The sequence below is a fragment of the Mirounga angustirostris genome, unplaced genomic scaffold (genome assembly GCF_029215605.1).
Source record: "Mirounga angustirostris isolate CCGP_5_RB_7025 unplaced genomic scaffold, mMirAng1.0.hap1 SCAF_14, whole genome shotgun sequence".
In the NCBI taxonomy this organism is placed as follows: Eukaryota; Metazoa; Chordata; class Mammalia; order Carnivora; family Phocidae; genus Mirounga; species Mirounga angustirostris.
Genome location: NW_026991722.1, coordinates 66919947 through 66945854, shown reverse-complemented (window position 1 = coordinate 66945854; position 25908 = coordinate 66919947). Strand labels below are relative to the sequence as shown.

At 51.0% G+C, this 25908-nt stretch overlaps 2 protein-coding genes across 8 annotated transcripts in view; both read right to left on the bottom strand.

Annotated features, from left to right (window-relative positions):
• Positions 1 to 2565: 2565 nt before the first annotated feature.
• On the bottom strand, positions 2566 to 6899 carry LOC135362461 (uncharacterized). The gene is made up of 2 exons (XM_064577683.1): positions 6889 to 6899; positions 2566 to 5358 (listed from the first exon to the last, which is right to left on the bottom strand). Exons 1-2 carry the CDS (start codon positions 6897 to 6899, stop codon positions 3951 to 3953), a joined length of 1419 nt encoding a protein of 472 aa, XP_064433753.1. The 3' UTR covers positions 2566 to 3950.
• Positions 6026 to 25908, bottom strand: part of CHFR (checkpoint with forkhead and ring finger domains) — a 29278-nt gene continuing 9395 nt past the window's right edge. For 4 of the 7 annotated variants that reach the window (XM_045887884.3, XM_064578132.1, XM_045887883.3 and 1 more), the window contains 13 exons: positions 25455 to 25664; positions 20409 to 20576; positions 18768 to 18927; positions 17679 to 17833; positions 17428 to 17590; positions 15278 to 15420; positions 13914 to 14030; positions 12945 to 13028; positions 12151 to 12221; positions 11156 to 11243; positions 8783 to 8890; positions 8387 to 8459; positions 6026 to 7252 (listed from right to left, as the gene is read on the bottom strand). In XM_045887884.3, coding sequence (XP_045743840.1) covers positions 7210 to 7252; positions 8387 to 8459; positions 8783 to 8890; positions 11156 to 11243; positions 12151 to 12221; positions 12945 to 13028; positions 13914 to 14030; positions 15278 to 15420; positions 17428 to 17590; positions 17679 to 17833; positions 18768 to 18927; positions 20409 to 20576; positions 25455 to 25664 — 1583 coding nt within the window. In that variant the 3' untranslated portion in view covers positions 6026 to 7209. The remainder of the gene's footprint in view (positions 7253 to 8386; positions 8460 to 8782; positions 8891 to 11155; positions 11244 to 12150; positions 12222 to 12944; positions 13029 to 13913; positions 14031 to 15277; positions 15421 to 17427; positions 17591 to 17678; positions 17834 to 18767; positions 18928 to 20408; positions 20577 to 25454; positions 25665 to 25908) is intronic. The other 3 variants (XM_064578129.1, XM_064578130.1, XM_064578128.1) reach the window with 3 other exon arrangements.

Sequence of the window (25908 nt, the reverse complement as noted above, 5' to 3'; positions counted from 1 at the left end):
AGGACTATTGATACATGCAGCAATTTAGATGAGTCTCCAAGGCATTATGATGCTGAGAGGGGAAAAATCTCAAAAGAACGATACTGTATTACATGCTTTCACTTACATAACATTTGTGAAATGATATGATTGTAGAGATGGAAAGCAGATTAGTGGTTGCCAAGGAATGGTGGGGTGGGGGTGGAAAAGTGGGGCAGGAGAGAGGTCTTTGTGGTGAAAGCAATTCTGCATCCTGAGCTGTACACACTCTGGACTAACGTGTTTCCTGGTTTTGAGATTGCACCTTGCATAGCTGTAGTATAGTGTGGGAAACTGGAGAAACAAATTACGAGTAAAATGTGACAGACAACACTAAATGTTAAAACAAATGAGCCTATATATCAACGGCATATCCGTGCAGGGAAAAAAATGCTAAGTAAAAATTTTAAGTTTATTAAGGTATCATTTATATACAGTATAATTTACCCATTTTATGTGTACAATCAATTTTTAAATTTATAGTTATTTACATTTTAGTAAATAAAGCTGGATTTACTTCAATGCAGTAATAAAACATCTCCATAACCCCCAAAGGGTCCCTCTAGTCCATATGCATGCAGTCCCCCCAACCCCCCTTCTCTCGACAACCACTAACTACTTTCTGTCTCTATGGATTGGCCTATTCTGGACATTTCATATAAAAAGAACCACACAATACGTGACATTTTGTAACTGCCTTCTCTTTTACTTAGCATTAGCCTTTGAGATTCATTCATTTTTAGCATGTATCAGAACTTTGTTCCTTTTTACAGATGAATAATACTGCACTGTCTGGATACACCATATTTTGTCATCCGTCCGTTGGTGGACACATTCCAGTGACTTGAATGTGCTGGTCACTATTCTAAGTGTAGGGGCTAGCCGGGGAGCAGGAGACAGGATCCCAGGGGCCTGGGTGGCTCAGTCATTAAGCATCTGCCTTCGGTTCAGGTCATGATCCCAGGGTCCTGGGATCGAGCCCCACATCGGGCTCCCTGCTCAGCGGGAAGCCTGCTTCTCCCTCTCCCACTCCCCCTGCTTGTGTTCCCTCTCTCTCGCTGTGTCTCTGTCAAATAAATAAATAAAAATTTTTTTTTTTTTTAAAGGAGGCAGGATCCCTGCTCCAGTCCAGCTTTGTTTGTGTGGGGAAGACCTGCCCTTCAGGGCATCATTCCTGTGAAGCCAACTGTGTGTGTCAGTGGGAGGGGCTACCATTTACATGATTCATTCACTCAGTATTAATTATGGCCTCCTGTACTCCAGGCACTCCTCTAGACACTCACAATCCCTGCTGTCACGGGTGCTTACACAGAAACACAAGACAGTAAGTGAGTTCAGAAAAGAGCAGGGTAAAGAAACAGGGTGTGGAGGCATGCTGCTATTTTAGACAGACCGTCTAGGGAGGCCCTAAGAGGAGTTTGAGCAAACACATGAATAAAGTAGGGAGTCAAGCAGGTCATTGTGGGAAGTGTTTCAGGCATGGGAATAGCAAGGAGAGTCCTGTGTTGAAAGACTTCTTTGAGGAAATTATAGTTGAACTAAACTTGTATGACAAAGAGGCAGGCAGGTAAGGGTCTGGGGAAGAGCTTTACCAGGAAAGGAATCAGCACAGAGTGGGAGGGGGTCTGCCATGAGGGGCAAGCTGCACAGGGTCCGTCAGCGCAGTGGAAAAGCCACTGATGAGTTTCAAGCTTTCAGAAGGAGACAAACATACAAGGAAAAAAAAAAAAAAAAGAGGGTGCCTGGGTGGCTCAGGAAGTTAAGTGTCTACCTTCAGCTCAGGTCATGATCTCAGGGTCCTGGGGTGGAGTTCAGCATCAGGCTCCCTGCTCAGGAGGGAGTCTGCTTCTCCCTTTGCCCCTACCCCCTGCTCGTGCTCACTTGCTCTCAAAAAAATAAAATCTTAAAAAGAAAAAAAATGAGAGCGCATGAGGCTTAACAGAGAGGGAGGAAGGAGCTGTCCTCTTGCATCGGGGAAGATCCTGCCAAGTGATGCCTAAGCTGAGTCTTTGCATTCATCCGTGCACTCAACCACCAGCTGATTAGTCTGCCAGCAATCATTAGATGCTTGCCCAGGTCAGATGTTTGGGCTGAGTACACAAGAGTGAACAAGGCAGGAAGATCGCTGCTCTGGATTTTTGAGGGGGAAACACACAGTAAGCAAATGTTTACTTTCCCATAGTGACAGGCACCAAGCGGGCAAATGCTAGCATGGCTGGGTTGGAGGATGGCATGAGGTGAGTGTCCAGGGAGGCCTCTCTGAGGAGGGGATCTGAACCGAGCTGCGTGACCATCTGGTGCTCTGCAGCAGTGGAGGGTGTAGGAGGGCCCTACAGGTGGGGTGGGCAGAAAGGAAGATTTTCTGGCGGAGGGGCAGGGCCACCCAGTACTAGGCCTTCGTGGGCCATGATACTGTCATTCTTTTCTATGCAACAGGCCACCCCAAAACATGGTGTTTTCAAAGTGTGTTAGTTCTCATGGTTATATTGGTCGGCTGCAGTCATGCGCTGTGCAAACTTCTTTCCAGAATAAACAGGAACAAATGACCCTGATGTGTAGCATTTATCAATTTCCACGGTGTGAATCCTCCCGGGGGACAAATTTCAAGCCACCAACTTGAGGTCCACAAACGGGCGGGTGGGCAGGATGCACACCATCATAGAGAACCTGCGTCATGCAGACATGTCGACGCAAATACCCCTGAGAGCACACGTGACGGTCAGATGCAGTAAATTCACTGGGAAGAGAGGAGTCCTGAGTGCTTACTACCTTTAGCGTGACTTATGAATTCCAAATTTTCATGATTTTTAAATGGCTGTCTTTAAGTTACTGGGTCACGACATTCCTGAGACCAGAACGACGGTCTCCTGGGAGCTGGCAAGGCAGCCCTTCTGCAGGTCACAGAGCTCATGGTGGGGCTGGCCACCTTCAGCGGGCCAATCTTCACAACGGGGTCTCCCTCAGGCCCCTCCGAATAGCTGGGACAGTGGCTGAAAGCAGGAAAGAATGCACATGGCTTCACTCCGCTGCATTCACTTTTGCCGATGTCCTGAGAGATGGCGTAGACTGAGAGAGGCGTGACTGGGCTGCACTCCATGTGCCTCAAGGTCCTTGAAATGCATTCTGCAGGGAGCTGTGAATCTCCCCAAGTGTGTCTGGGCTCCTCCATGTCCCACCCCACACGGGCGGGCATCTCCGAGGGGAGTAACTGAGACCCGCCTGGAGCTCCCTCCAGGCCGCTGCCAGTAGAGTCCCCATTAGGGTCAGGCCTCAGCAGGCTGAGGTCTAGCAGGCTGAGTGGCCTGCTGGGTTTAAGCCCCAGAGCCACTGCCAGCAGCCGGTCTGCTTTCCACTGACAACCTGGGACACTCCTCTTCCTCTGGCCTGAGGGGACCCCACCTGCCTGTGGAGTGCTGATGGCCCAGGTGGTGGCGGGTGCCCCTGGTCTGGCCCACTAGTGATTAGGTCAGGGATGAGTTTCCATTTGAAGCAGTGGGTTAAGTTCACCTGCTCCTGCTTGATGGAAGCTGAGGTCTGGGAAGCGGTGGCCATCAACACAGGGAGACAAGGGTCCCAGCATGGCGTTGTTTCCTGCATCCAGCCACCCCTGAAGCCAGATCTACCCTGGGCTTTCTGAATCCAATCAGTCCCCCATTCATTTCCTCCCTCCAGCCTGGAGGTTGGCTTCGGACTGCTGGTGTCCACCACAGCCATCCTGATTCAGAGACGGGCTTCTCTGGGCCTCCTCTCTGCAGGCTGCATGACGACCCTCTCCCCCTCCTCTCCCAGTTTGGTTGCGTCCCTGGGGCACCACTCTGCTGCTCTCGCATCTGGGCCTGTGACTCTGACCCTGTCAGCTCTGCGGGATCCAAGACGAGTTGCTGGATTCTGGCTGCGCCCAGTAAGGATCCTCCACAGGTCCACGGCTCCCCTCACAGCTCGGACCCACAGGCCAGGAAGGTGTGCCGCAGATGGGGGTGTGGGCAGGGTTGGCCCCTCTTCTGAGGCGGGCATGAGACCAAGAGGGACACGGGTCTGGGGATGGGCTGGGTGAGGCTGTGGGAGGAGGAGAGGGCAGGAAGCCGGCAGCAGATATCCAGCCGTGCCTGCTCCGGGACTGGCCCAAGGACCTGCACACAAGCACATGGAGTCTTGAGCTGGCCAGTCACGCCCCGGCAGCCTGTGCTGCCACCGCTGCCACCACCACCACCACCACCACCACCATCACCACCACCACCGTCATCACCACCGTCATCACCACCGTCATCACCACCGTCATCACCACCGTCACCACCACCATCACCACCACCGTCATCACCACCATCACCACCATCATCACCATCACCACCACCATCACTACCCCCCACCATCACCAACACCACCATCACCACCACCATCACCACCACCATCATCACCATCACCACCACCACCACCACCACCATCACCACCACCGTCACCATCATCACCACCACTGTCACCATCATCATCACCACCACCACCATCATCACCACCACCGTCACCATCATCACCACCATCACCACCACCGTCACCATCACCACCACCATCACCATCATCACCATCATCACCGTCACCACCACCATCATCACCACCATCACCACCACCACCACCACCATCACCACCATCACCACCACCATCACCATCATTACCATCACCACCATCACCACCACCATCATCACCATCACCACCACCATCACCACCATCACCACCATCATCACCACCATCACCATCACCACACCACCACCATCATCACCACCACCACCACCACCATCACCACCGTCACCATCATCATCACCATCACCACCACCATCATCACCATCATCACCACCACCGTCACCATCATCACCACCACCGTCACCATCACCACCATCACCACCACCATCATCACCACCACCGTCATCACCACCATCACCACCATCATCACCACCACCATCACTACCCCCCACCATCACCAACACCACCATCACCACCACCATCACCACCACCATCACCACCATCATCACCATCACCACCACCATCACCACCACCACACCATCACCACCATCACCATCACTACCACCATCATCACCACCATCATCACCATCACTACCACCACCACCATCATCATTACCATCACCATCACCACCATCATCACCATCACCACCATCACCATCACAACCACCAACATCATCACCATCACCACCATCACCACCACCACCACCATCACCACCATCACCACCAGCACCACCACCATCACCACCATCACCACCACCATCATCACCACCACCACCACCTCCCCCCCGCCCCCCCCCCCCACAGGGCTGCAGCCCAACTGTGGACTGGCTGTCAGGTGGGGTGGGAGGGTGTTGAGGAACAGGAAGTCATAAAAACCTCCCGACCGCACACCCACCCAGGTCTGTGAAACAGCCCAGAGAATAACTGTCCTGCCCCCAAGCTCCTCCCATGAGTGAGAGCACACAAGTTCTCATCAGAAACAGGGAGCCCAAGTCCCAGCAGAGTTGGCCCTGCACCGTGGACCCCGCAGTCTAACATGATGTGTGCCCTTCCTTCATGGAAGGATCCAGTGCAGCCCAAGGGAAGTCACATGTTCTGTTTTAACCTAGGCCTAAAAAGCTGGCATAGCCCTTAAGAGCCACATCTTTGTTCTTACCTTTTTGGGAGGGAAGGGAGTGATGAGGCAAGGCCCTAAGATGTGGAGGGCAGGCCTCCCTCCTGCACAGGCTGAGCCCAGGGCTTAGACACAAAACCACAGCTTCAACATGCAACCAAAAGGCTGTCACTTGGGGTTGATGGATCCATGAGATCCTGTGCCTTTTCCCTTTTCACCAAGTACTCAGACCTGAGCCCCAAGCCCACGTCCCATGTGGCTCGTCTGAGAGCAGGGCTACCAGCTGGGCTCTCAGGAGCAGTGGTCAGTCCACCAGCAGCGCCGGTAGCCCGCCACCGTGACAGAAGGGGCAGCACGTCGCAGCCGACACGCAAACCAGTGTGGAGAGGAGAGAAACAGACACGGCTTGTTTATTAGAATGCAGGGAGGAGGAGGCCTCTTCCACAAACAGAGCTCTGCTTCTCAGAGTCTGTATCAAGAGCAAGACAATAGTTGAAAATCCTATTCCTGAGAAGAAGCAAAAGGTTACAATTTTGCAAACAAAAATAACATATGATTTCAACAAAAGGTAAAAAACTTTTTTTTTAACGAACAAAATTTCAAGTATTATTCCAGACGACATGGCAAACCCAACGCAGGACAGGCCTAGTGGGAGCAAAGGGTTCTCGTACTTCCGAGGAAGCGCTGCTCCAGGTGGGCGGGGGCACCACCAGGGCTGACCTGGCCCAGCAGGAAGAAATGAAGATCGTGGGGCAGCTCAGCGGGGCTTGCAGCTGAGCTGACAGAGCGAGAAGCATGCACCAATGCTTTGCTCCACAGCAGGCTTAGGGTGGTGGCACCCCAACTTCTGCCCTCTTAGGACAGGGCCACACACCTGACGCTGGGTGTCTAGGGTTAGCAGTTCTGGACATCTGATTTTTTCTTTTTCTAATAAACAGAAACATATGTTTATTCTTTCAAATACCCTACTATCCCAATTTTAGTCAATTTGTAAATTATAAATTATATTACTTGTGCTACCATTTGTGATAAATCTCACTAGAAGATAAGCACCAAACCTGTTACAAAAAAGCCTAAGCCGCCGTAGCTGTCCCCGCAGCGGGGCGCTCGGGTGTGCCCTGCAGGCTGTAAACTTTTGATCCCTTTCCCTTAAACAACAGACTTTCCTTTTTCTCCCATGGAAGCTTCCTTGAAGAGAGAGGTCTGTTTGAACCATAGTTTTGGGAAAGGTATAAAGAGCAAACCTGAACGTCATCGCCTCAATGGGAAGGGACGGCTGAGAGCGGTTCTTCTGGCCGAAGTGCTCTGGGCGGCCTGAGCTCAGAGGAGGGGTGGGTCGTGCTGCCCCGGCCTCCCAGGCCACTGGGGCGGGGGCGGGGGGTGGGGGCGTCTCGCTAAGAAGGTCTCACTCCACAAGAGAAGTCACACTACAGTGCCAGACGCAGAAACCTCCAGCATCCCCTGGGGGACTGTAAAATGCCCTTAAAATGTCTGTATCCAGTATTTTCTGAAACGTTGTCATTGACCTCCAATACCGCCCAAGCCACCTGGCGCCTCCTAGATGCTTAGTTCTTGAACCTTGTCTGTTCACAGATATGATTGAATTTCCTGCAAGGAGAAAAGAGTAAAAAAAAGTATTCACATAAGCGGATCCTGAAGTCAGCCGCTGAAAGTACGTCATGAGAAGCTGACTTCATGTGGGGTGGCGCACGGAGGCACGTTTTTAGTACCATCAAAGAAATTAATCCCTACGGCAGCCTTCTTTTTCCTTTTTAAATTTCAAAAGTCAGACATCTTTAGGTAATTTCCTTAGAGAAGAGACTCAAAGACTCAAAACCTCCTCAGTGTCCCCATGGCACCAGGGGCCACCCCGCGGGACGGACAGACTCGCCTGCTGGGCGACGGCACCACCACCTCCCTTTGTGAAGAGCAGGGCATCCCCAGAGGAAGACAGGTATGTCTTTGCTATCCTTACCCATGTTTTTATTAAGAAAGATCAGCGAGTTACCAGTAAAATTTCTTTCCCTATAATGAAATGGTCTCCTTCACACTGTCTACGCTCAACTACAAAACAAGGGTTTTATTCCACAGACTCCGTCTTTGAGCCTTTACTTGGGTCCTTGTCACCTGCACCAGGGACACACTCTCAGTGACTCTGATTTGAACCATGAATGACTGGGGATCATAGCAGCCTCAAACAGCATCAGTCCGTGACTGAGTCACATCATCACCTCACCTGCACCTACAAATGACCCCACGTGGCAATGCAGATGTCACTGTGAGCTGGAAATGCCCGGTGAGAGTCACTGAGCCATCACAGACACCTGCTCAAGGCACTGAAGACAGACCCAGAGCACCAGGACTTCTGAGCTGGGGGCTCAGAAGTTCTCAGTGACCACAGCCACCGATTAAGAAAGTGCTAACCCTCTGGTGCATCGGCGGGGAACAGCAGCTGTGTTCTGCAGAACACAGAAACGACAGCACCACTTTATATACCACGGGGCTTCAGACAAACAAAATGACGAAACTAGTATATTTACAAGTAAATAACTAACTAGTTCAAAAACATCCCTAAAAGCCGAGGTATCAACTTGCCAAAACACTTAAAAGAAAAAATCACCTTCCTGTTAGGAAAGCGGGGGTGTGCCTTTCTGCAGGACCACCATCTTGGCGCCCCTTTCCCAGCCCTGAGGACCCGTGCCGACACCCATGCCCCCGCCTGGCAGAGTGTGTCTCACTCACATTGCGTGGTGGGCCTTCACCTGAGTGCGGCAGTTGCGGCCCCAGTAGCAATCAGGACGGGATGTGACAGCCACTAGGAAGAGAAAAAATGATGTATTTGTACTGTACATCACACTCACAAGCTCAGCTACGTGAATTTAAGTAAAGACCCAAGGGGACAAACAGCAGGAAAAGGCATCGCATTTTGTCATGCTTTATAACTAGTGTCCTTGGCCTGCTCAAGATTTCAGGAAAGGAAAAAAGTTTAATTGAAAACCCAGTTAGGAAGTGAGACTACTGCCCAGTTTTGTCCCTGCTGAGAACACGGAGCAAAGGCCCAAACAGAGTACCTATTGTAAGAAGGAACACAGAAGCCCGTCCAGGCAGAACTGAGTTGGGGGCGAGGGGCTTCCTCACCTGGCAACTCGGAGGCAGGAATGCTCTGTCGATACTGGTAGGTCAGCTCTCGGAAGCTCCGCAGGCCACAGCAGTAACACAGCACGGTGTTCCCCGTGACTCTGTGATCTGCAAGGAGCACAGCCTCACGTGGGCATGCCAGTCAGCTCGCGGCCTCCTGTTTCCAGAGCAGCTGCGGCCTTGCAAAGAGTGGGAAACCCAGCACCGCTCCACACGGGAGGCAGAGATAGGGGCCAGACACTCAGAAAACGAGAACGAGACCAACCTACTTCCTCACACCAAAATAATTCCACTTGGATAGAAAAAATTCAAATATCTTAAAATTTTTAAAAAGTACTGAAAAGAATGAATATTATTCTAAGTATGTCACAAAAACCAAACAGCACCCAGGAAAGGACTTGTAAATCTGACTACCTACCTGCTTAACACAAACCCATTGCCCCTTTATATGACAAAGACCATACACCAACCAGACCCCCACATCCAGACAGCTTAATGTGGGCCAAGGTCACAAGCCAGTGAACCACGAAACAAAAAGATCTTGGGGGCGCCTGGGTGGCTCAGTCGTTAAGCGTCTGCCTTCGGCTCAGGTCATGATCCCGGGGTCCTGGGATCGAGCCCCGCATCGGGCTCCCTGCTCGGCGGGAAGCCTGCTTCTCCCTCTCCCATTCCCCCTGCTTGTGTTCCCTCTCTCGCTGTGTCTCTCTCTGTCAAATAAATAAATAAAAATCTTTAAAAAAAAAAAAAAAAAGATCTTCAATTCTGTTAATGTTCCAACACAGGCAGACAAACGACGATACGTCCAGTTTGCCTGCTCTGTATTTACAAGACTGCAGGGCAGCCGGGCTCAAGAAGATGCTGGCCTTCACACCTGAGGCACGTCCTTGAGCAGGAAAGTCACTGTGGCAAAGTCCCAACTGTGCTGAGCGCTGTCCAACAACCCTACTTATTTAGCCAAATGGAACAATTTCTCAAGCCTAACACACTGCATGCTCACTCAGCAGCTACAGTGCTGACTCAGAGAGTGAAAAGGAGAAAAAATCCCTCAATATCCTCTACTCATGAATCGGCAAAATAAACCATGGTATTGGAACGCTACGTAATAAAAATCAAGGTGTACTGCTGAGCAAACAGGCTACAGAACAGCGCAGGTGGTAGGGCTTCATTTACGAGGATGGTGTGCACATGTGGGCAGGTGCACAGGCCATGCAAGGATCATCACTGCTCAGGTGCTGGGATTCCCAGTGACGTTCACTTATCCTTCGTGCCTCCCTCTGTCACTCACATGTCTTTGTGAGCCATGTCATCCTTAGAGTAGTCCTTAAGAAGCTAACGGAGTTCAGGCTCAGATGATAGGTCTGGGCAGCCCCAGGGCTGCTGCAGAGAAGACCTGAGACACTTGTGAGAATGTGTCCACAAGACAGAAACTGCTTAGAAGGATCCCCAACAACTTCTAAAGATATCATTACCTTTCATGATAATGTATGTCTCAGAAAGAAAAGTCATTTGGGGCTCCTGGGTGGCTGAGTCGGTTGAGGGTCTGACTCTTGGTTTCTGCTCAGGTCTCAAGTCATGATCTCAGGGCTGTGGGATCAAGCCCTGCATTGGGCTCCACGCTCAGTGGGGAGTCTGCTTGGGATTCGTTCCCTTCCTCCTTCTCCCTCCGTCTTTACTCCTCCCTGCACACATACGCCCTCTCTCTCAAATAAATAAGTAAAATCTTTTTGAGAAACAGAGAGAGAGAGAGAGAGAGAGAGCGAGCGCACCAGAGGGGGGAGGGTCAGAGGGAGAAGCAGAACCCCCCGCCGAGCAGGGAGCCCGATGTGGGACTCGATCCTGGGACTCCAGGATCATGACCTGAGCCGAAGGCAGTCGCTCAACCGACTGCGCCACCCAGGCGCCCCATAAATAAGTAAAATCTTAAAGAAAAAAAAAAAAGGCGTTTGCTGATTTTTTTGCAGCCCCCTCCCTCAGTGACAAAAATCACATTTCACAATGTCCTGGGTGTCCCTGGGAGACAGGGCAAGCCTACACCCCGTCACCAACACACCAAGCGAGAGGCCAATGAGGGCCCTGAGAGTCTGGTAACAAGCAGCCAGCCCCAGGACTTCCATGCTGACAAAGGTAGAGACCCGGTCTCTTCAGCTGGGACCCGCCCTTCCCCATGGCAGAGAAACCCTGGAACTTTAAAGAAAACCGGAAGTGTCGGCACCTTCCTGTCCGCCTCTGTCAGGCTGGGGGGAGGGCGAGGCTGTGCGTGTGGGAAGGCAGCCGCACAGGAGCTGCCCGTGCTCGACCTGGCAGGTTCTACTGCGTTACAGGAGTCAAAGGCACCCCCTCTGCAGAGAGGGAAGCAAGGGCCACGATGCTTACCAGACAGTAAAAACGCTCCCCTCTGCAGAGCCACCAGACTTTCAGTCAACATATTTTTCCACGTCAAACCCCTGGTTGCCAGGTAATTCTGTGACGGGGAAGAAGCGAAATCTTAAGATACTAGCTTGGAAGAAGAAACACTAAAATGACAAGAAGGCAGAAGTTTCATAAAAGGCCCCTGAAGGTGGGTAAAGCCACAGCCCAGGCGAGCTAAACATGGCAGGGATTTGTATCGGGCAGCTGAGGGGGAGTGCTGTGTGCAGTTGTGGGGGTCTGCTTCCAAGACCACAGGACACCTGGGACAGCCCGAGGACCCCGCTGCCCGAGCCTGACATGATAACACTTAGCTCACCACCTAGTTCACAGGGTTCTTGTCTGAGATGCTCTGTCAGAGCCTCAAAAGGAGGGCTAACTTCAGAACTGTGAACATGTGAGTTACCACACTCTCTCTAAAATCCCGCAAAGACATTCCTAGCACAGGAGTGGTGGGACACCCACCCTTGGCCAGAGCAGCTCTAGCCCATGACCACACGAGGAAGTGTGGAGGGTTTGGATCTACGTTCTGCCCTTCAGACACACAGAGCTGCTTGGCTCCTTCTGTGCGAACCTACACACAAGAAAGCACCACGTAGACATCTAACCAGAATGCAGTGGTGCTGAGGAGTCGGGCCAGCTTCCTAAAACATGGGAAGGAAAATGTCAGAGAGGAGGAAGTCAGAGAGAGGCCCTGGTTCCACCAAAGGGCTGGCCCACTCCCCACCCAGACCCAGAAACTCTCTGCAAGGGACAAACAGGCACTGGAGCCAATCCCTGTGGATTCGTGGCATAATGGGCATGAAGGAAATACCTCCTTTTGGGAACGTGGGGAACACAGAAAAACACCCATGTGGTGCACTCAGTGGCAATACTAGGAAGAGCCATTAGGAGAGCTGAAAACCTTACGGGGGCCTCTCTTGGCCTGAGCCCCACCCACGCCTGTATGGGAAGTCTGTTACCTTGAGGACATCCGACTCGTAGTGGTTGTTGCTCAGAACCCCGTCCAAACACCTGTCGCCCAGGTCTAGCTCTGCCAATGGAAGGAAGCAAAGTCACCCGTCTTACAGACGTTCTACGAAAGCATCATTCACTGACACTAAGATGACCAAATTTCCTTTCTAATAGGGTCTAGAAAGAATAAAAAGTTCCATGACAAAATACAGTTTTAGGGACGCCTGGGTGGCTCAGTTGTTAAGCATCTGCCTTCAGCTCAGGTCATGATCTCAGGGTCCTGGGATCGAGCCCAGCATCGGGCTCCCTGCTCAGTGGGGAGTCTGCTTCTCCCTCTCCCACTCCCCCTGCTTCTCCCTCTCCCACTCCCCCTGCTTGTGTTCCCTCTCTCGCTGTGTCTCTCTCTGTCAAATAAATAAAATCTTAAAAAAAAAAATACAGTTTTAAAAAGAGAGCAGGCAAATGACTTCCATTCCACTCCTTCCTGAAATGGACGGCCCTCTCAGTCTCCTCGGCACCCGGTCTGGCGCTGTGAAGACTCAACACCGCGGCCAGACCGGGCGGTTTTAGTGGTGGTGTTCCTTGCCCATACGGGAACCCTCCCGGCTGAACTCGGCATCCCCGGGGTTGTTCTGTTATTGCTTGGCTTTGAGCTGGCAGAGCGACACTTGCAAATGTCAGGAAAAAGCAGGGTCGCTAACGGCGGCCTCCCCCAGCTCGGGCCACACGACCCGGCACCACCCTCGAGTGCACCAGAGAACAGGCAAAGGCTGCAGGCAGCCAGCCGAAGCCCCGGCATTACCACAGAACGGGGCCAGACAGCCGAGGCAGCCGGCCCGGGCACAGCCCCAGTACAGGTGGCAGAAAGGCTGCCGGCACACAGCACCTGCGGACACAGCACAACCACAGTCAGGCCACTTCGGCGAAGAACAAACTCAAGCAACCGTCAAATAGTGACACACTCCGTCTTAAAGAGCAATCCCGAGCGGCAAATTAAAGCACGGCATCTCCTTCATTACACTTAGAAGTGACACGTCATGGGGCGCCTGGGTGGCTCAGCGGGCGGGGGTCCAACTCTTGATTTTGGCTCAGGTCATGACTCAGGATCACGGGACTGAGGCCCGCGTCGGGGGGCCCCTGCTCAGCGGGGAGTCTGCCTGAGATTCTCTCTCCGCCCCTCCCCTGCCTCCCCCACCCCCACGTGCACGCACTCTCTTTAAAATAAATAAATAAAAAGGGCGCCTGGGTGGCTCAGTCGTTGAGCGCCTGCCTTCGGCTCAGGTCATGATCCCAGGGTCCTGGGATCGAGCCCCGCATCGGGCTCCCCGCTGAGCAGGAAGCCTGCTTCTCCTCTCCCGCTCCCCCTGCTTGTGTCCCCTCTCTGGCTGTCTCTCTGTCAAATAAAAAATAAAATCTTTAAAATAAATAAATAAAATAAAAATCTTAAAAAAGTGACACATTATAGAAATATCACGGTCCTGACGTGGGGACAAACGTCAGATGCAGACTTCAGAAAGAGAACCACCCATACATGGAAACTTGGTGCATGACAGGGGTGGGTTATCAATTGATGGAAAAAGACGGTTATTCAACATGATTGCACAGTGACAACCTATTCTGCAGACAAGAAAACATGGCCATGTCTTTACTTCACAGCATGCACAGCAGTCAACACCGTTTTGAAACCTGAGCCTAGAAGGATCCACAGGAGAGGCTCCGTGGTGGGGAGGCTGCTCAGGCAGGCAGCGCAGAGGTGCACACCCTTACTCACACTGCTGGGGGGCGATGCGGGGGTCCTGCTCACGTTCTGCTCTCCGGTCTGGCATGGGCTGGAAGCAGCAGGTGCATATGGCATGGCTGCCTTGCAGGGCACACACATAATCCTGGGCTGCAGAACAGACAGCATATTCAGGCGGCACGTACCGGGGCACAGGCAGAAAGAACAGGTTAGACCCACATCTAGGGGACTGGCTGGAAAGCACACAAGGAGACTGATCCACAAGAAAACCCAGGGAGCGGGCACCTGGGTGGCTCAGTTGGTTAAGCGGCTGCCTTTGGCTCAGGTCATGATCCTGGAGTCCCGGGATCGAGTCCCGCATCGGGCTCCCTGCTCCGCGGGGGGTCTGCTTCCCCCCCCCCCGCCCTCTTCCCTCTCGTGCTCTCTGTCTCTCATTCTCTCTCTCTCAAATAAATAAATAAAATCTTTAAAAAAAAAAAAAAAAAAAGAAAACCCAGGGAGAACTCAGACCTGTTTTCTTAAGTGGCCAAATGATAGCCTACCACCTAAAAGAAGCATTTTAAAATAAAATGAAAAATAAGCAAAGCGACTTTTCGGATCAGCGGTTGTACCAAGATTTCAAAGATCACTTGAAGGTTTTCTAACCTTTCCTTAGGCCATAAAGCACATGCCATAAAACAATAAAGCAAGTTCTATATTAATCTCTGTGTCTTCCAAATAAACAAGTGACAGGCCCAGTGGGCATGACTGGCTGACCCCACCCCAGGAGCTGTGTCCACATAGCCTAGCCCCCGGACGCTCCATGGCCACACAGGAAGCTCCGTCTGCGCACACACACTTACTACAGGCCCCGTCCCACTGGGGACTTCCATCTGCAGTCTGAAAACGATGGAGCCCACCTGAGGAATGGCAGAGTTGGGACGTGACCAGGTGCTGCCCATCCCTGTCCACAGGGCCTACGGGAACCGACGGAGACAGCCACAGCATGGCGTCATGGCAGATGGCTATAACATAGCTCTGGGTCACAATCCTGGCTCAGTGGCCTCATGACAGGCTCTAAGAAACTAGGCCTTGCGGGGCCATTAACTACAGAATGGCCAGGGCCAAAAACGTAGATTCCACCTGTCCTCTTTCCCTTTCTTGACGGCATCTGGCCCAAATGTCAGGCTTAGGACTGAACCCCCAGGACTGCCCAGGATCAGAGGTCCACGAGAGAACAAGTTAACTCTCTGGTTTCCTAGCCCAAAACAGACTAGGAGAAGCAACAGGTTATGAGAGGTGGCAGACCACGGAGGCAGGGACAAGAGTCGGGTAGGAATGGGAGAGGAGTCCACAGGAATGACAGCTGCATCCTGGGTGGTCACAGTAGGACAACAGCACGGAAGGTGGCGTCTCACCTGTCGTGACACTGGTGGATGTGGACGGTGCCTCCCCAGGAGCCGGTGCTGACCCTGGCTCGCTGCCAGGCCCTGGGCAGGGGAGGGACTGCCCCGCCTGCCTCCGGTACTCGGGGCACTGTCTGCATACTATGTACGGCTGGCTGCAAGGAAAGCACACGAACCACACGAACACCTGGAGTGCGGAGAAGCAGGGTGACCCCTGCTCACAAGCATGTGGGTGGTGGTGGCCATGCCCCTAGCCCTGATGACGAGACCAGATCCAGATCCCAAGCCTGGAGGCGTCTTCTCTGCTCACTGTCGCCCACTTCACACCTCAGCTCTGCACCAGCTGCCGCCGCCCAGTCAGTGCTCACCCCAGAAGAGCAGCAGTTAGAGGGCTCTGTTCCTCACCACCCTCATCCCCCTTGGCGGTTCCTAGCATACGGGGACACGTCCTGCCCACCCCTTGCTTTGGCACAGCATCCCCCAGAGCCTGGCCGCTCAGTCCCCACACGGGGCAGGATGCACTCTCACAGGTTCGATGCTGGGCGAGCTGTGAACTACGTCCAGGGGCAGGCCCATTTTGCCCAGCACGCTCAGGACTGGCACCCTGGGCACCGAAGAAACTGCATTCAAATCAGAGCACGTCTTGTGCCACAGTTGAGTGCTGCTGTCCTCTAGGGGCTTCCGACCCAGCAGCAGAAGCCCCGCCCCACCTAGCTTTATGCACGTCAGCTGAGCTTTCTAAAAACACAAATGGTAAAAAGAATCTACAGGAAAAAGAGACAAAGACTCTTCCCTCATCTCAGTCAGAGGACGCCTTCCTGAGCCTGCCTCCAACAGCAGGAGCCGGTGAGGGACGGGGTAAGACCTAACGAGAAAACCCCAGTGAGAAAATACTCAACTTCATTTAGGAACGAGACGGCCTTCATCCCGGGCGACACCGAGTGCAGGCCGGGTTTCCTGACACCCTTCCACAAACCCTTCTGACGGACACTGGATGACATGGGTGCCAGGTCCAGCCAGGCGCCCCGCCGCAGGCTCTCTGACCTGACCTGACCACTCTGCCGTCACTTACCTCCATCAGTTAATGGACACGTGCACAAAACTGCAACTGCAGTTACGGTAACTCAAACTGTAACTAAAACTGCAGCACAGCTTCTCAAGTCAGAATACGAGAAACTCTGTAAAACCATATGTACAGTATAATCCCATCTTTATAAGAATATTTATTTCTAAACATATCGTGTTTTACTTACTTAACAAAAGAAGTATGTGTGGCTACATATATGAGTGGCCAGAAGGATACACAATAAAATGTTCACGCTAAAGTGATTTTTGTTTTCTTCTTTTGGCTTGGCCATCATTTGCTAAATTTTACAAAAAGGAACAAAAGATAGTGCATTTGGGAGGTTTGATTTTTGTCTTTCTAAATGTGATGGCCTCCACCCGAAACTCAGCCAGTGCACTTCTGAGTCAGGAAACAGCGGCACCATAGAGTAGCCAATGTAAGGTCTCGAAGGACTGCGTCCTCAGCCAGGTGGCCGCAGCTTCCCCACAGTACTGTCCTGACAAACGATGACAATGCAACTCACAGGGTGGGACTCGATGCTCACCAGATGCGCTACAGCCTAAGTGCGCGTGTGTGGGACAAAGAACATGTTAAATCATGACGCCGTCGTGGCTGGTGCATCAAGGCACCTGACGAGGTGTCAGCAAATACCAGGGTGTGGGGCGTGGTGGTCTTTACTTTAGAACAGACGCCAGTCCAGCCATTCATTAGCCAGAATACCTTAAACTCAAAGGGTGCTGTGTGCCAGTTACATCTCAATAAAGCTGGAAATAAATACAGATAAATAACAGCAAAAAATAAATGTTCCATGTATACCTGAAAAGGGAGGTTCCATGTATACCTGAAAAGGGAGGGGGGTACTGGAGGAGGCAGGGTGGCAAATACCCACCCCAGTCAACTGAGTGAGCGGCTGTCCTTGGCCGGCGCCCACCCCATCCTTGCCACACTCAAGGCAGGCAACATCACTAGCTGACGGGACCCGTGAGAAGCGAGGCCAGACCACGCAGGAGCTGGACTGCTCAGTGCAGAACCTGGACTCGGACTCCGTGCTGCCTACCCAGCTCCCTGCCCTACTCAGAGCCAGGCAGAGGCTCACCTAACGTCCGAGGATTCGCTGTCCACATCTGACAGCTCCAGCAGGTCCTCTGAACTGCCCTCCTCGTCAGAGAAAGACCTCCTGACTTTGGGCTGCAGCATGTCTTGAGTGATCTTATTCCTGGCAGCCATGCTCCGCACATCTTCCTCGCTGCGACTCTTGTCTGGAAGGCAAAAGACATGGCTCTCCTGGCTGGGGGGCCCCAGGAGAGACACCCGCAGTCTCCAGGCCTGGGCAGGCTCTCCACTTGCCTGGGTGCTGGAGAAGGTAGGCCTCCACCAGGTTGTTCAGGATGTGGTTTTTACAGATCCTCTCGACTGGACAGCGGCAGGTGGGGCACAAGGTGGAGCGCTCCATCCAGCCTGAGTAGCAGGCTGCACAGAAGGTGTGCATGCAGGGCTGCAGGCTGAGGGCACAAGGACAGGTCTTCAGACGCCCCCACAGAGCACTCGCTGGTGGAGCATCTGTCTGCCAAGCCGCAGCAGCCCCCCAGACGCCAGGGTACATGGGGCATGGCCTGCCTGGAGCATGAGAAGCAGGGACCCCAGTTCATGCTGCCTCTTTCCCCATAGGAGGACGTGGCCTCGCTCAGGCTGAGGGTTGGTCACAAAACAGAAAAGTGAGCAAGTTACCCACCCCCCAGCCGAGCTCACTCGACTCAGCAGAGCCTAGAACCATGCCTCTCGGGGCGCTAAACCACCTGCATATGGGGCCCACTGCTGGCGGCATCTGCATCCTCAGCTAAGAGACTGGGAATGCCACCTGCCTTCCACAACCCGTGTGAGCACAGCGTCCAACCCCAACCACCTTGACGTGGTCCTCGTTAATTAAAAGAAACCGAAGCGACAGTCTGTGCCTTGGAAGGGACAGTAGAGCAGGCTGTGGCTCCAGGCGTATAAGGAACAGGGGCCCTGAGTGCGGAAAAGGCCTGCATCCGAGTGGAAATTCAGATGGCTTTCACCCTGAAGTTCCCACAGAGAAGCAAGGAGGGGGCTCTCCCTAAGCTATTCCTGGGACCCTCACTCCGGGGCACCCCCTCTGTGCTAACCACGACATTCCCTTAAAGCTCGGCACACTTCTCCCGTTCTGCGTCTGCAGAGCACCAGACCACCGGCGCTACCTGGGACCTGTGTCGACTGAGGGCGTTGCCGCAGCAGCCTTGTGGGCTCTTCTACAGCCCTGGTCACAGGCGCCGGGGTTTGGGCGGGTTGGCCACCCAAGAAAATGACAACAGTGGCCCCCACAGCGTCGAAGCCGACATGACCCGGGGGCTGGCTTCCCCGGGCCACCCCTCCCCGGCTGTGATGCTCCTCCAGGTCTCCCTGTGGCGTGTAGCGTACCTCACACAGTCATGCAGCAGGTCCTGGCAGATGATGCACGTGAGCGTCTCCTCCATCTTGTCTGGCTTCACGGCCTCGGACCTGACATTCCCAAGGGTGCTGTGGGTGTCTCCACACTGGTCTGCAACCAACAACTGCAGGGTCAGGTCAGGCTCCCCATCTGTGAGAGAAAGGGATGCGTTCTGACCACCACAACCCAGGGAGGAAGAAGCAGACACTGGGTCTTCTTGTTTTACGAACACCTTAATCTATGGGCAGAAGACACAGCTCTCACCAGTGTTTGTATTTTAAAGAGCGTTTTTAAGAAGGCCTAAAAGAAGTTTCATATTCCAATACACTTAAGTTTTGTTTTAGAAGAACAGTTAATGACAAAAAGAGGCATTCGGGATACATGCTTAAAGATAAAGGCCATTTGTCGCACAATATTTGTGTGTAATGTCATTTTTGTTTAAACAAACAATGTGATTTGTGTATACACTGGAAAGTACACTCTCTGATGTTACCAGGAGCTGTGAATCTTTTTTTCTTTCCTTCTGCTGGTGTTCTATAGTGTTCATGTGTTGCTAACCACAGATTAATTTTTATTTTTAATTAAACAAGTATTTGCACACAATTTACGAAGTCAAACACTTAAAAGAAAACAAGAGCAGTAGCCCTCTGCCATGGCCTAACTTCCTCCGAGTTAATGACTTTCGTGTTTTTAGCTACTTCTGCTGGTATGGACCTCCATGTTTCTGAACTGTAATGCTGTGTTTGGGTTCATCGATTCTAGACACCATCTCCTGACATCTATTAAGGTAGAGAAGGATTCTGCCCCCTGAACCCTACTCGCAGTACTATTATAACACGACTGTTAGTTCAGTATATCGTATTTACCTTATGCTTAGGTAAATATTCACTGCTGAGCCAAACAATATACTATTAATTAAGGAAACTTAAGTTTTCAGGGCACCTGAGTGGCTCAGTCAGTTAAGTGTCTACCTTCGGCTCAGGTCATGATCCCAGGGTCCTGGGATCGAGCCCCGCATCGGGCTTCTTGCTCTGCAGGGAGCCCGCTTCTCCCTCTCTTCCCCACTTGTACTCTCTCACTGTCTCTCCTTCTCTCTCTCAAATAAAATCTTTAAAAAAAAAAAACAAAACTTAAGTTTTCTTCCTTAATACAATTTTTCATTTTTGCTGGAATAAAAAATGGCCTTATTTTTATTTATTTTTTTAAATATTTTATTTATTTGAGAGAGAGAGAAAGAGAGGGAGAGACAAGGGGGTGGGGAGGAGCAGAGGGAGGAGGAGGAGGAGGCTCCCTGTGGAGCAGGGAGCCCGACGCGGGACTCGATCCCAGGACCCCGGGATCACGACCTGAGCTGAAGGCAGATGCTTAACTGACTGAGTCACCCAGGCGCCCCAAAAATGGCCTCATTTTTATACTTATTTTATGTACTGTTGCTGAGCTTTCCCACACCCTCCCCAAGCCAGTCAATTCAATTTTCCATGCAACACACCCAGTACTCTAGTCCCCTTCCCCAAGGCCCTCCCTTCCAGAGCCTCCTGGTCTCACTGCCACAGGGCAGCCACTGTCCCACCACATTCCCAAATACTTTTTACAGTCTTTTTAAGTGCAGATTTTTCTCTAAAGACTCTGACCTCCTTTCATTCTCTTCCTCATGGGCTCCAAATCCTCCTGATCCCGGGATTCTGACATAGAAAAGGATGCTCCCTCTCTGTCTGGGAGAGCTGAGGGAAAGGTAGGGATTTCATCACCTGCCACACATGGACCACACTCTTTCGGGGAAATGCCTGCATCTCTGGAGCCTGTGAGAAGGACAAACAAGAGAGGTTCTGATTCATCTGCCCTAGAAGGAGAGAGCACGACAGGTAAAGCATCACAGATTCAAGTCAGGTCTAGGTAATCCAAAATGTCATATTCTCAATAACATATACTCACTAGAAATACTCAACTGCATTTTTTTTTTTAAGAGCTTATTTATTTATTTGATAGAGAGAGTGAGAGAGCACAAGCAGGGGGAACAGTAGAGGGAGAGGGAGAAGCAGGCTCCCTGCCAAGCAGGGAGCCCGACACAGGGCTCGATCCCAGGACCCCAAGATCATGACCTGAGCCAAAGGCAGACGCTTAACGACTGAGCCACCCAGGCGCCCCTCAACTACATTTCTTAAATGCATTTGTGCCCACTGCTGTGCCGGGTAGAGCTGGATTAAGTGGCACATTAACGGGGAAAGAAACGCAGACATGTCTGTGACTGGGATCAGCCCTGGAACGTTTAGTCTAACACAGGGCCGATCCACATGCTAAGTAATGCCAAACACTCACCATGTTGTAACTAATGTTAGCACAGAGGTACACACACCAGCCTCTACGAAGAGGGAAACAGGCTTCAGACGACAAGGACACGAAGGCCAAACAGATGAGAGGGACGGTGAGGTGATAAAGGAAAGGAGAAGGAGTAACTCATAGGGAAAGTACTGATCTGCATAAGCAAGATTTAAATGAGCCCCGGAGAAAGGTAAGGAGACTTTCCAATAACCTTTATCTGAATAAAGACCTAGTTTATGATACTACAGTACAATACATATGTGGTCTACAATATTCAAGGGGTAAGTGGTGTTATTTTGAAAAAGAAAGAAACTGCTCTATGGCCGCCAAAGAAAAAAGGTTAGAATTGTTTGGGGAGCAAAAGGGGAGCGTGTACACCAAGGGAAGAAAAGAGGCGCTGGCTCCTGGCTCTGGTTCTCACTCCCACCATGGGAGGGCCTCCTATGCTCAGTGGAGCTTCTCACTCCAGAATGAAGATCATGATGATGGTACCTCTCCAATAGATCCAGGGTGAGGATTAACTTAAAACTTAATCAAAACACCTGGCACCCAACCTCACACTTAGCAGGCTGGTTATTTTGTTAGTATGTATACACTTAGAGAGATACACAGAAACATTTCCCCAACTTTACACAATTGGAGCTAAGCTTTCCATCTTATCAATTTGCTTAAAGCAAAATATTTTATGATTTTTTAAATTACACAATATACAAATGCATTGCCCTTTTATGGTAATATTAACAATTAGTATGTGTATACACACACACACACATCACATTTTCTTTATCCATTCACCCATCACTGGACACTTAGGTTGTTTCCATGTGTTGGCCTTTGTGAATAATGCTGCAGAAATATGGGGGTGCAGATATCTCTTTGAGATAGTGATTTTTACCTCCTCTGGATATATACCCAGAAGTGGGGTTGCTGGGTCAAATGGCAGTTCTCTTTTTAATTGTCTGAGGAAACTGCATACTGTTTCCCAGACCGGCTGCATCAGTTTGCATTCCCAGCAACAGTGTAGGACGGTTCCCCTTTCTCCACATCCTCACTCGTTATCCTTTGTCTTTTTGATGCTGGCCATTCTAATAGGTGTGAGGTGGTATCTCATTGTGGTTTCTTTAATGAAATTAGAACATTATCGAAAAATCTATCAAAACCTAAGCACACATACTATACACTGTACTATGTAGAAAAAATTTCTATTGGTAAAGTAGGTTTGCTTTATAGGCCAGAGCTGTTTTATGCTTCGATTCTGAAAAACTATTACAATAACCACAAGACGCACAGCTTGGGACTAGAGACAAAGCCTGTTTCTATACAGGCATACAGCTGGGAGATTAGCACTCAGTGCAGAATACCCACAGCTTTCCATCTTGTCTGTGCTCCTACTTGACATGCTCTGGGGCCGCACTCGGGGTCACTGAGGGTCACTTGGACTCCTCTTGGGGCTGCCGTCATAGGGCGAGCCCTCGGATGGGTGGAGCCAGCAGCAGGGCAGCACCTGCCCCAACTGTGCAGTGCAGGCCTCTGTGGCTTAAGGAACCCAGGCAGTTACTATAAAGGGCACATGAGCCTACAGAACCTGAAGAACTTCAACCACCTGGCTGGCATGTTCTCATCTAGGTAGTATGATCGCCTTTTCTTTTAGTCAGGAGTTTGAAGTAATGATGCTAAAATAGAGTAAGTCAAAGGCCTCTGAGAAACCAGGAGACAGGCTGGAGGGCCTCTTTTGGTCACTGGCTTGGTCTATGCTGCTGGTCTTCTCTTGGAGGTGGTGGGCGAGACTCAGACACAGTGCTCACTGTCCGCAGCCTTGTTTTAACTAAACATGCCTAATAAGTACCTACGAAGCCCTTTCATGGATGCCCTGAAAAGTCACAATAACACATCAGAACGTTACTGTTCAGATGGGGTGCCACAGACCTGGGAAAAGAGAGAGGGGTGTTGTGTGGAGCATGCTGCTGCTGAGGAGTTAGGCTGAGCAAAGGAGGCTCTGGGTAAGGAAGGTGGTAGGTGCTACAAAGCCTTAATGAGGACAGCAAGTAGGAGAGATGGGGCTGCCTATGTTAAAGAGAGCAACAGTATTAGCAAGTAAAAACCAAGTTCTCAAAATGGAAATAGGTTCGGGGCGCCTGGGTGGCTCAGTTGGTTAAGCGACTGCCTTCGGCTCAGGTCATGATCCTGGAGTCCCGGGATCAAGTCCCGCATCGGGCTCCCTGCTCGGCGGGGAGTCTGCTTCTCCCTCTGACCCTCCTCCCTCTCATGCTCTCTGTCTCTCATTCTCTCTCTCGCAAATAAATACAATCTTAAAAAAAAAAAAAAAAATGGAAATAGGTTCAAACAGTGTGGGAGAAAGAAGGCTTCCGGTCTCAGGGAAGCATACTGAGTCCCTGCAGTAAGTTCACTGCCTCTCCTTCCCCAAATCCGACTAGAACAGGTACAGAAATAAGGACTACCTGGTGGCGGTACAGCCAGGTCGGCCAGGGAGCTGGAGGAGTCTCCTGGGAACAATTCCTCTGCTGCTGCTGAGCCCACAATAGAGCTCTTTTTACAAAGGCTTTGCTGGTCCCTGCCTCTGAATGTGGCTGTGACAGCTAGAGCTCGGGCAGCCTTCTTGCAACCACAAGATTAAAAGAAGACAAAGAGGCATATGCCAGGGACAGAAAGTGCCTGGTGACATCTTGAGCTGGTGAGCCAGTGCTGGGCTGTGAGTCTTCAGACTCTGTCCTGGGAGCCATGTTTTCCATTATTCACAGCCAAACACACCCTCACTGAGATTTAAGAGGGTCTCCGTGCACTACAACGTTAAGAATGAGAGAGGGTGGGGGATCTGGGTGGCTCAGTCGGTTAAGCATCTGCTTTCGGCTCAAATCACGATCTCGGGGTCCTGGGATTGAGCCTCAGCAGGGAGCCTGCTTCTCCCTCTGCCTCTGCCCCTCCCCGGCTTATACTTGCTTGCTCTCTTTCAAATAAATGAAATCTTAAAAAAACAAGAACAAGAGATGAAGCATTCTAGGGATAAATTAGAGTTCCCAAAACTAAGTGAAAAAGGCTTACTTCACTGAAGAACATCAAAGAGCTTAATAAACAGGATAAAACACCATTATCCTGGGTATTGTAAAAATGTCAATTCTCCCCAATCAAAATCTCAAAAAGACTTTTTTTTTTTACTTTAAAAGATAATCCTAAAGAGAAACTGGAAGAAAAATACAGAAGAATAGCTAAGAAAGTGAACTAAAACATTAACATATTTAGGGGCTCCTGGGTGGCTCAGTCAGTTAAGTGTCTGCCTTCGGCTCAGGTCATGATCCTGGGGTCCTGGGATCAAGCCCCACATCGGGCTCCCTGCTCAGCGGGGAGTCTGCTTCTCCCTCTCCTGCTCCCCCTGCTTGTGCTTGTTCTCTCTCTCTGTGTCAAATAAATAAAATCTTAAAAAAAAAAATTAACATATATAGTATGATCCAATTCACTAAATATATATACATTCCATACCCTAACCATACCTACAAATAAACGCTCAGGTCACATGGCACCTAGAGATTCTGAATCTTCTCTAGTGACCAGGGTGGAAGGTAAAGAGTTGATGCCATAAGGACCAGTACACGTAAAACTGGTTTTAAATTAGATGTTACTCCAGGGGCGCCTGGGTGGCTCAGTCGGTGAAGCGTCTGCCTTCAGCTCAGGTCACGATCCTGGAGTCCTGGGACTGAGGCCTGAGTGGGGCTCCCTGCTCAGCAGGAAGTCTGCTTCTCCCTCTGCCTCTGCCCCTGGCTTGTGTGTATGTGTGCGCATGCTCTCTCACTCTCTCTCAAATAAATAAATAAAATCTTTAAAAAAAAAATAAGTAAATAAATTCTATGTCACTCTGGGTGAGCCTTGAAAACATTATGCTCAGGGAAAGCAGCAGACACAAAAGGCCACAGAATACATGATTCCACTTGTATGAAATGGCCAGAAGAGGCAAATCCATAGAGACAGAAAGCAGATTAGTGGTTGCTGGGGAAGGGACAGTGACTGCTGATGGGTATGGGGTCTCCTTTTGGAGTGATGAAAATGTTCTGGATTCATATAGTGGTGTGAATGCACAACACTATGACTATGGTAAAAACCACTGAAGTGTATACTTCAACTGGGTGATTGTTATGGTATGTGAATTATATCCCAATAGAACTACAAGAAATACCATGGTACTCTGGTCTCCGACTTTCAGCATTTCTATTGTAGATGGAACAAGACAGCATCTACCACTACAGCAATCTTGCTACTGAGAGCCTGATGCCTGATGACACTTCTGACTTCCTCAGTGGCAACACAGGTCAGAATTAGTGACCAGAAGGCAGAGACTCCCGTCTCACCAGAGCTGGAGGGAGGTGCTTGCCCTGCAGAGGTGGGCTCCATGCAAGAGGTAGAAGCCGTGGGGAAGAGGTCCGATGTCGACGTCGATGGCTGTGGTTCCTCAAAGCATGCCTGAGTGGTGGGCGATGACAGCAGGACCTGGGGGTCGTCACCTCGCCCTGCACCTGAGGTATCTTTGGTCACGTGGAACACATTCTCTTTATTAGCTTCTGCAAGCACAAAAGGAGCAGAAAGTGGAGCACCACGACTTCAGGCAAGACATTCCAGCAGATGAAGAAGCTTTCCTAGTAAGAATCAATAGCCCTTGGGGCGCCTGGGTGGCTCAGTCGGTAAGTGTCTGCCTTCGGCTCAGGTCATGATCCTGGGGTCCTGGGATCGAGCCCCACATCGGGCTCCCTGCTCAGCGGGGAGTCTGCTTCTCCCTCTCCCTCTGCTGCTCTCCCTGCCTGTGCT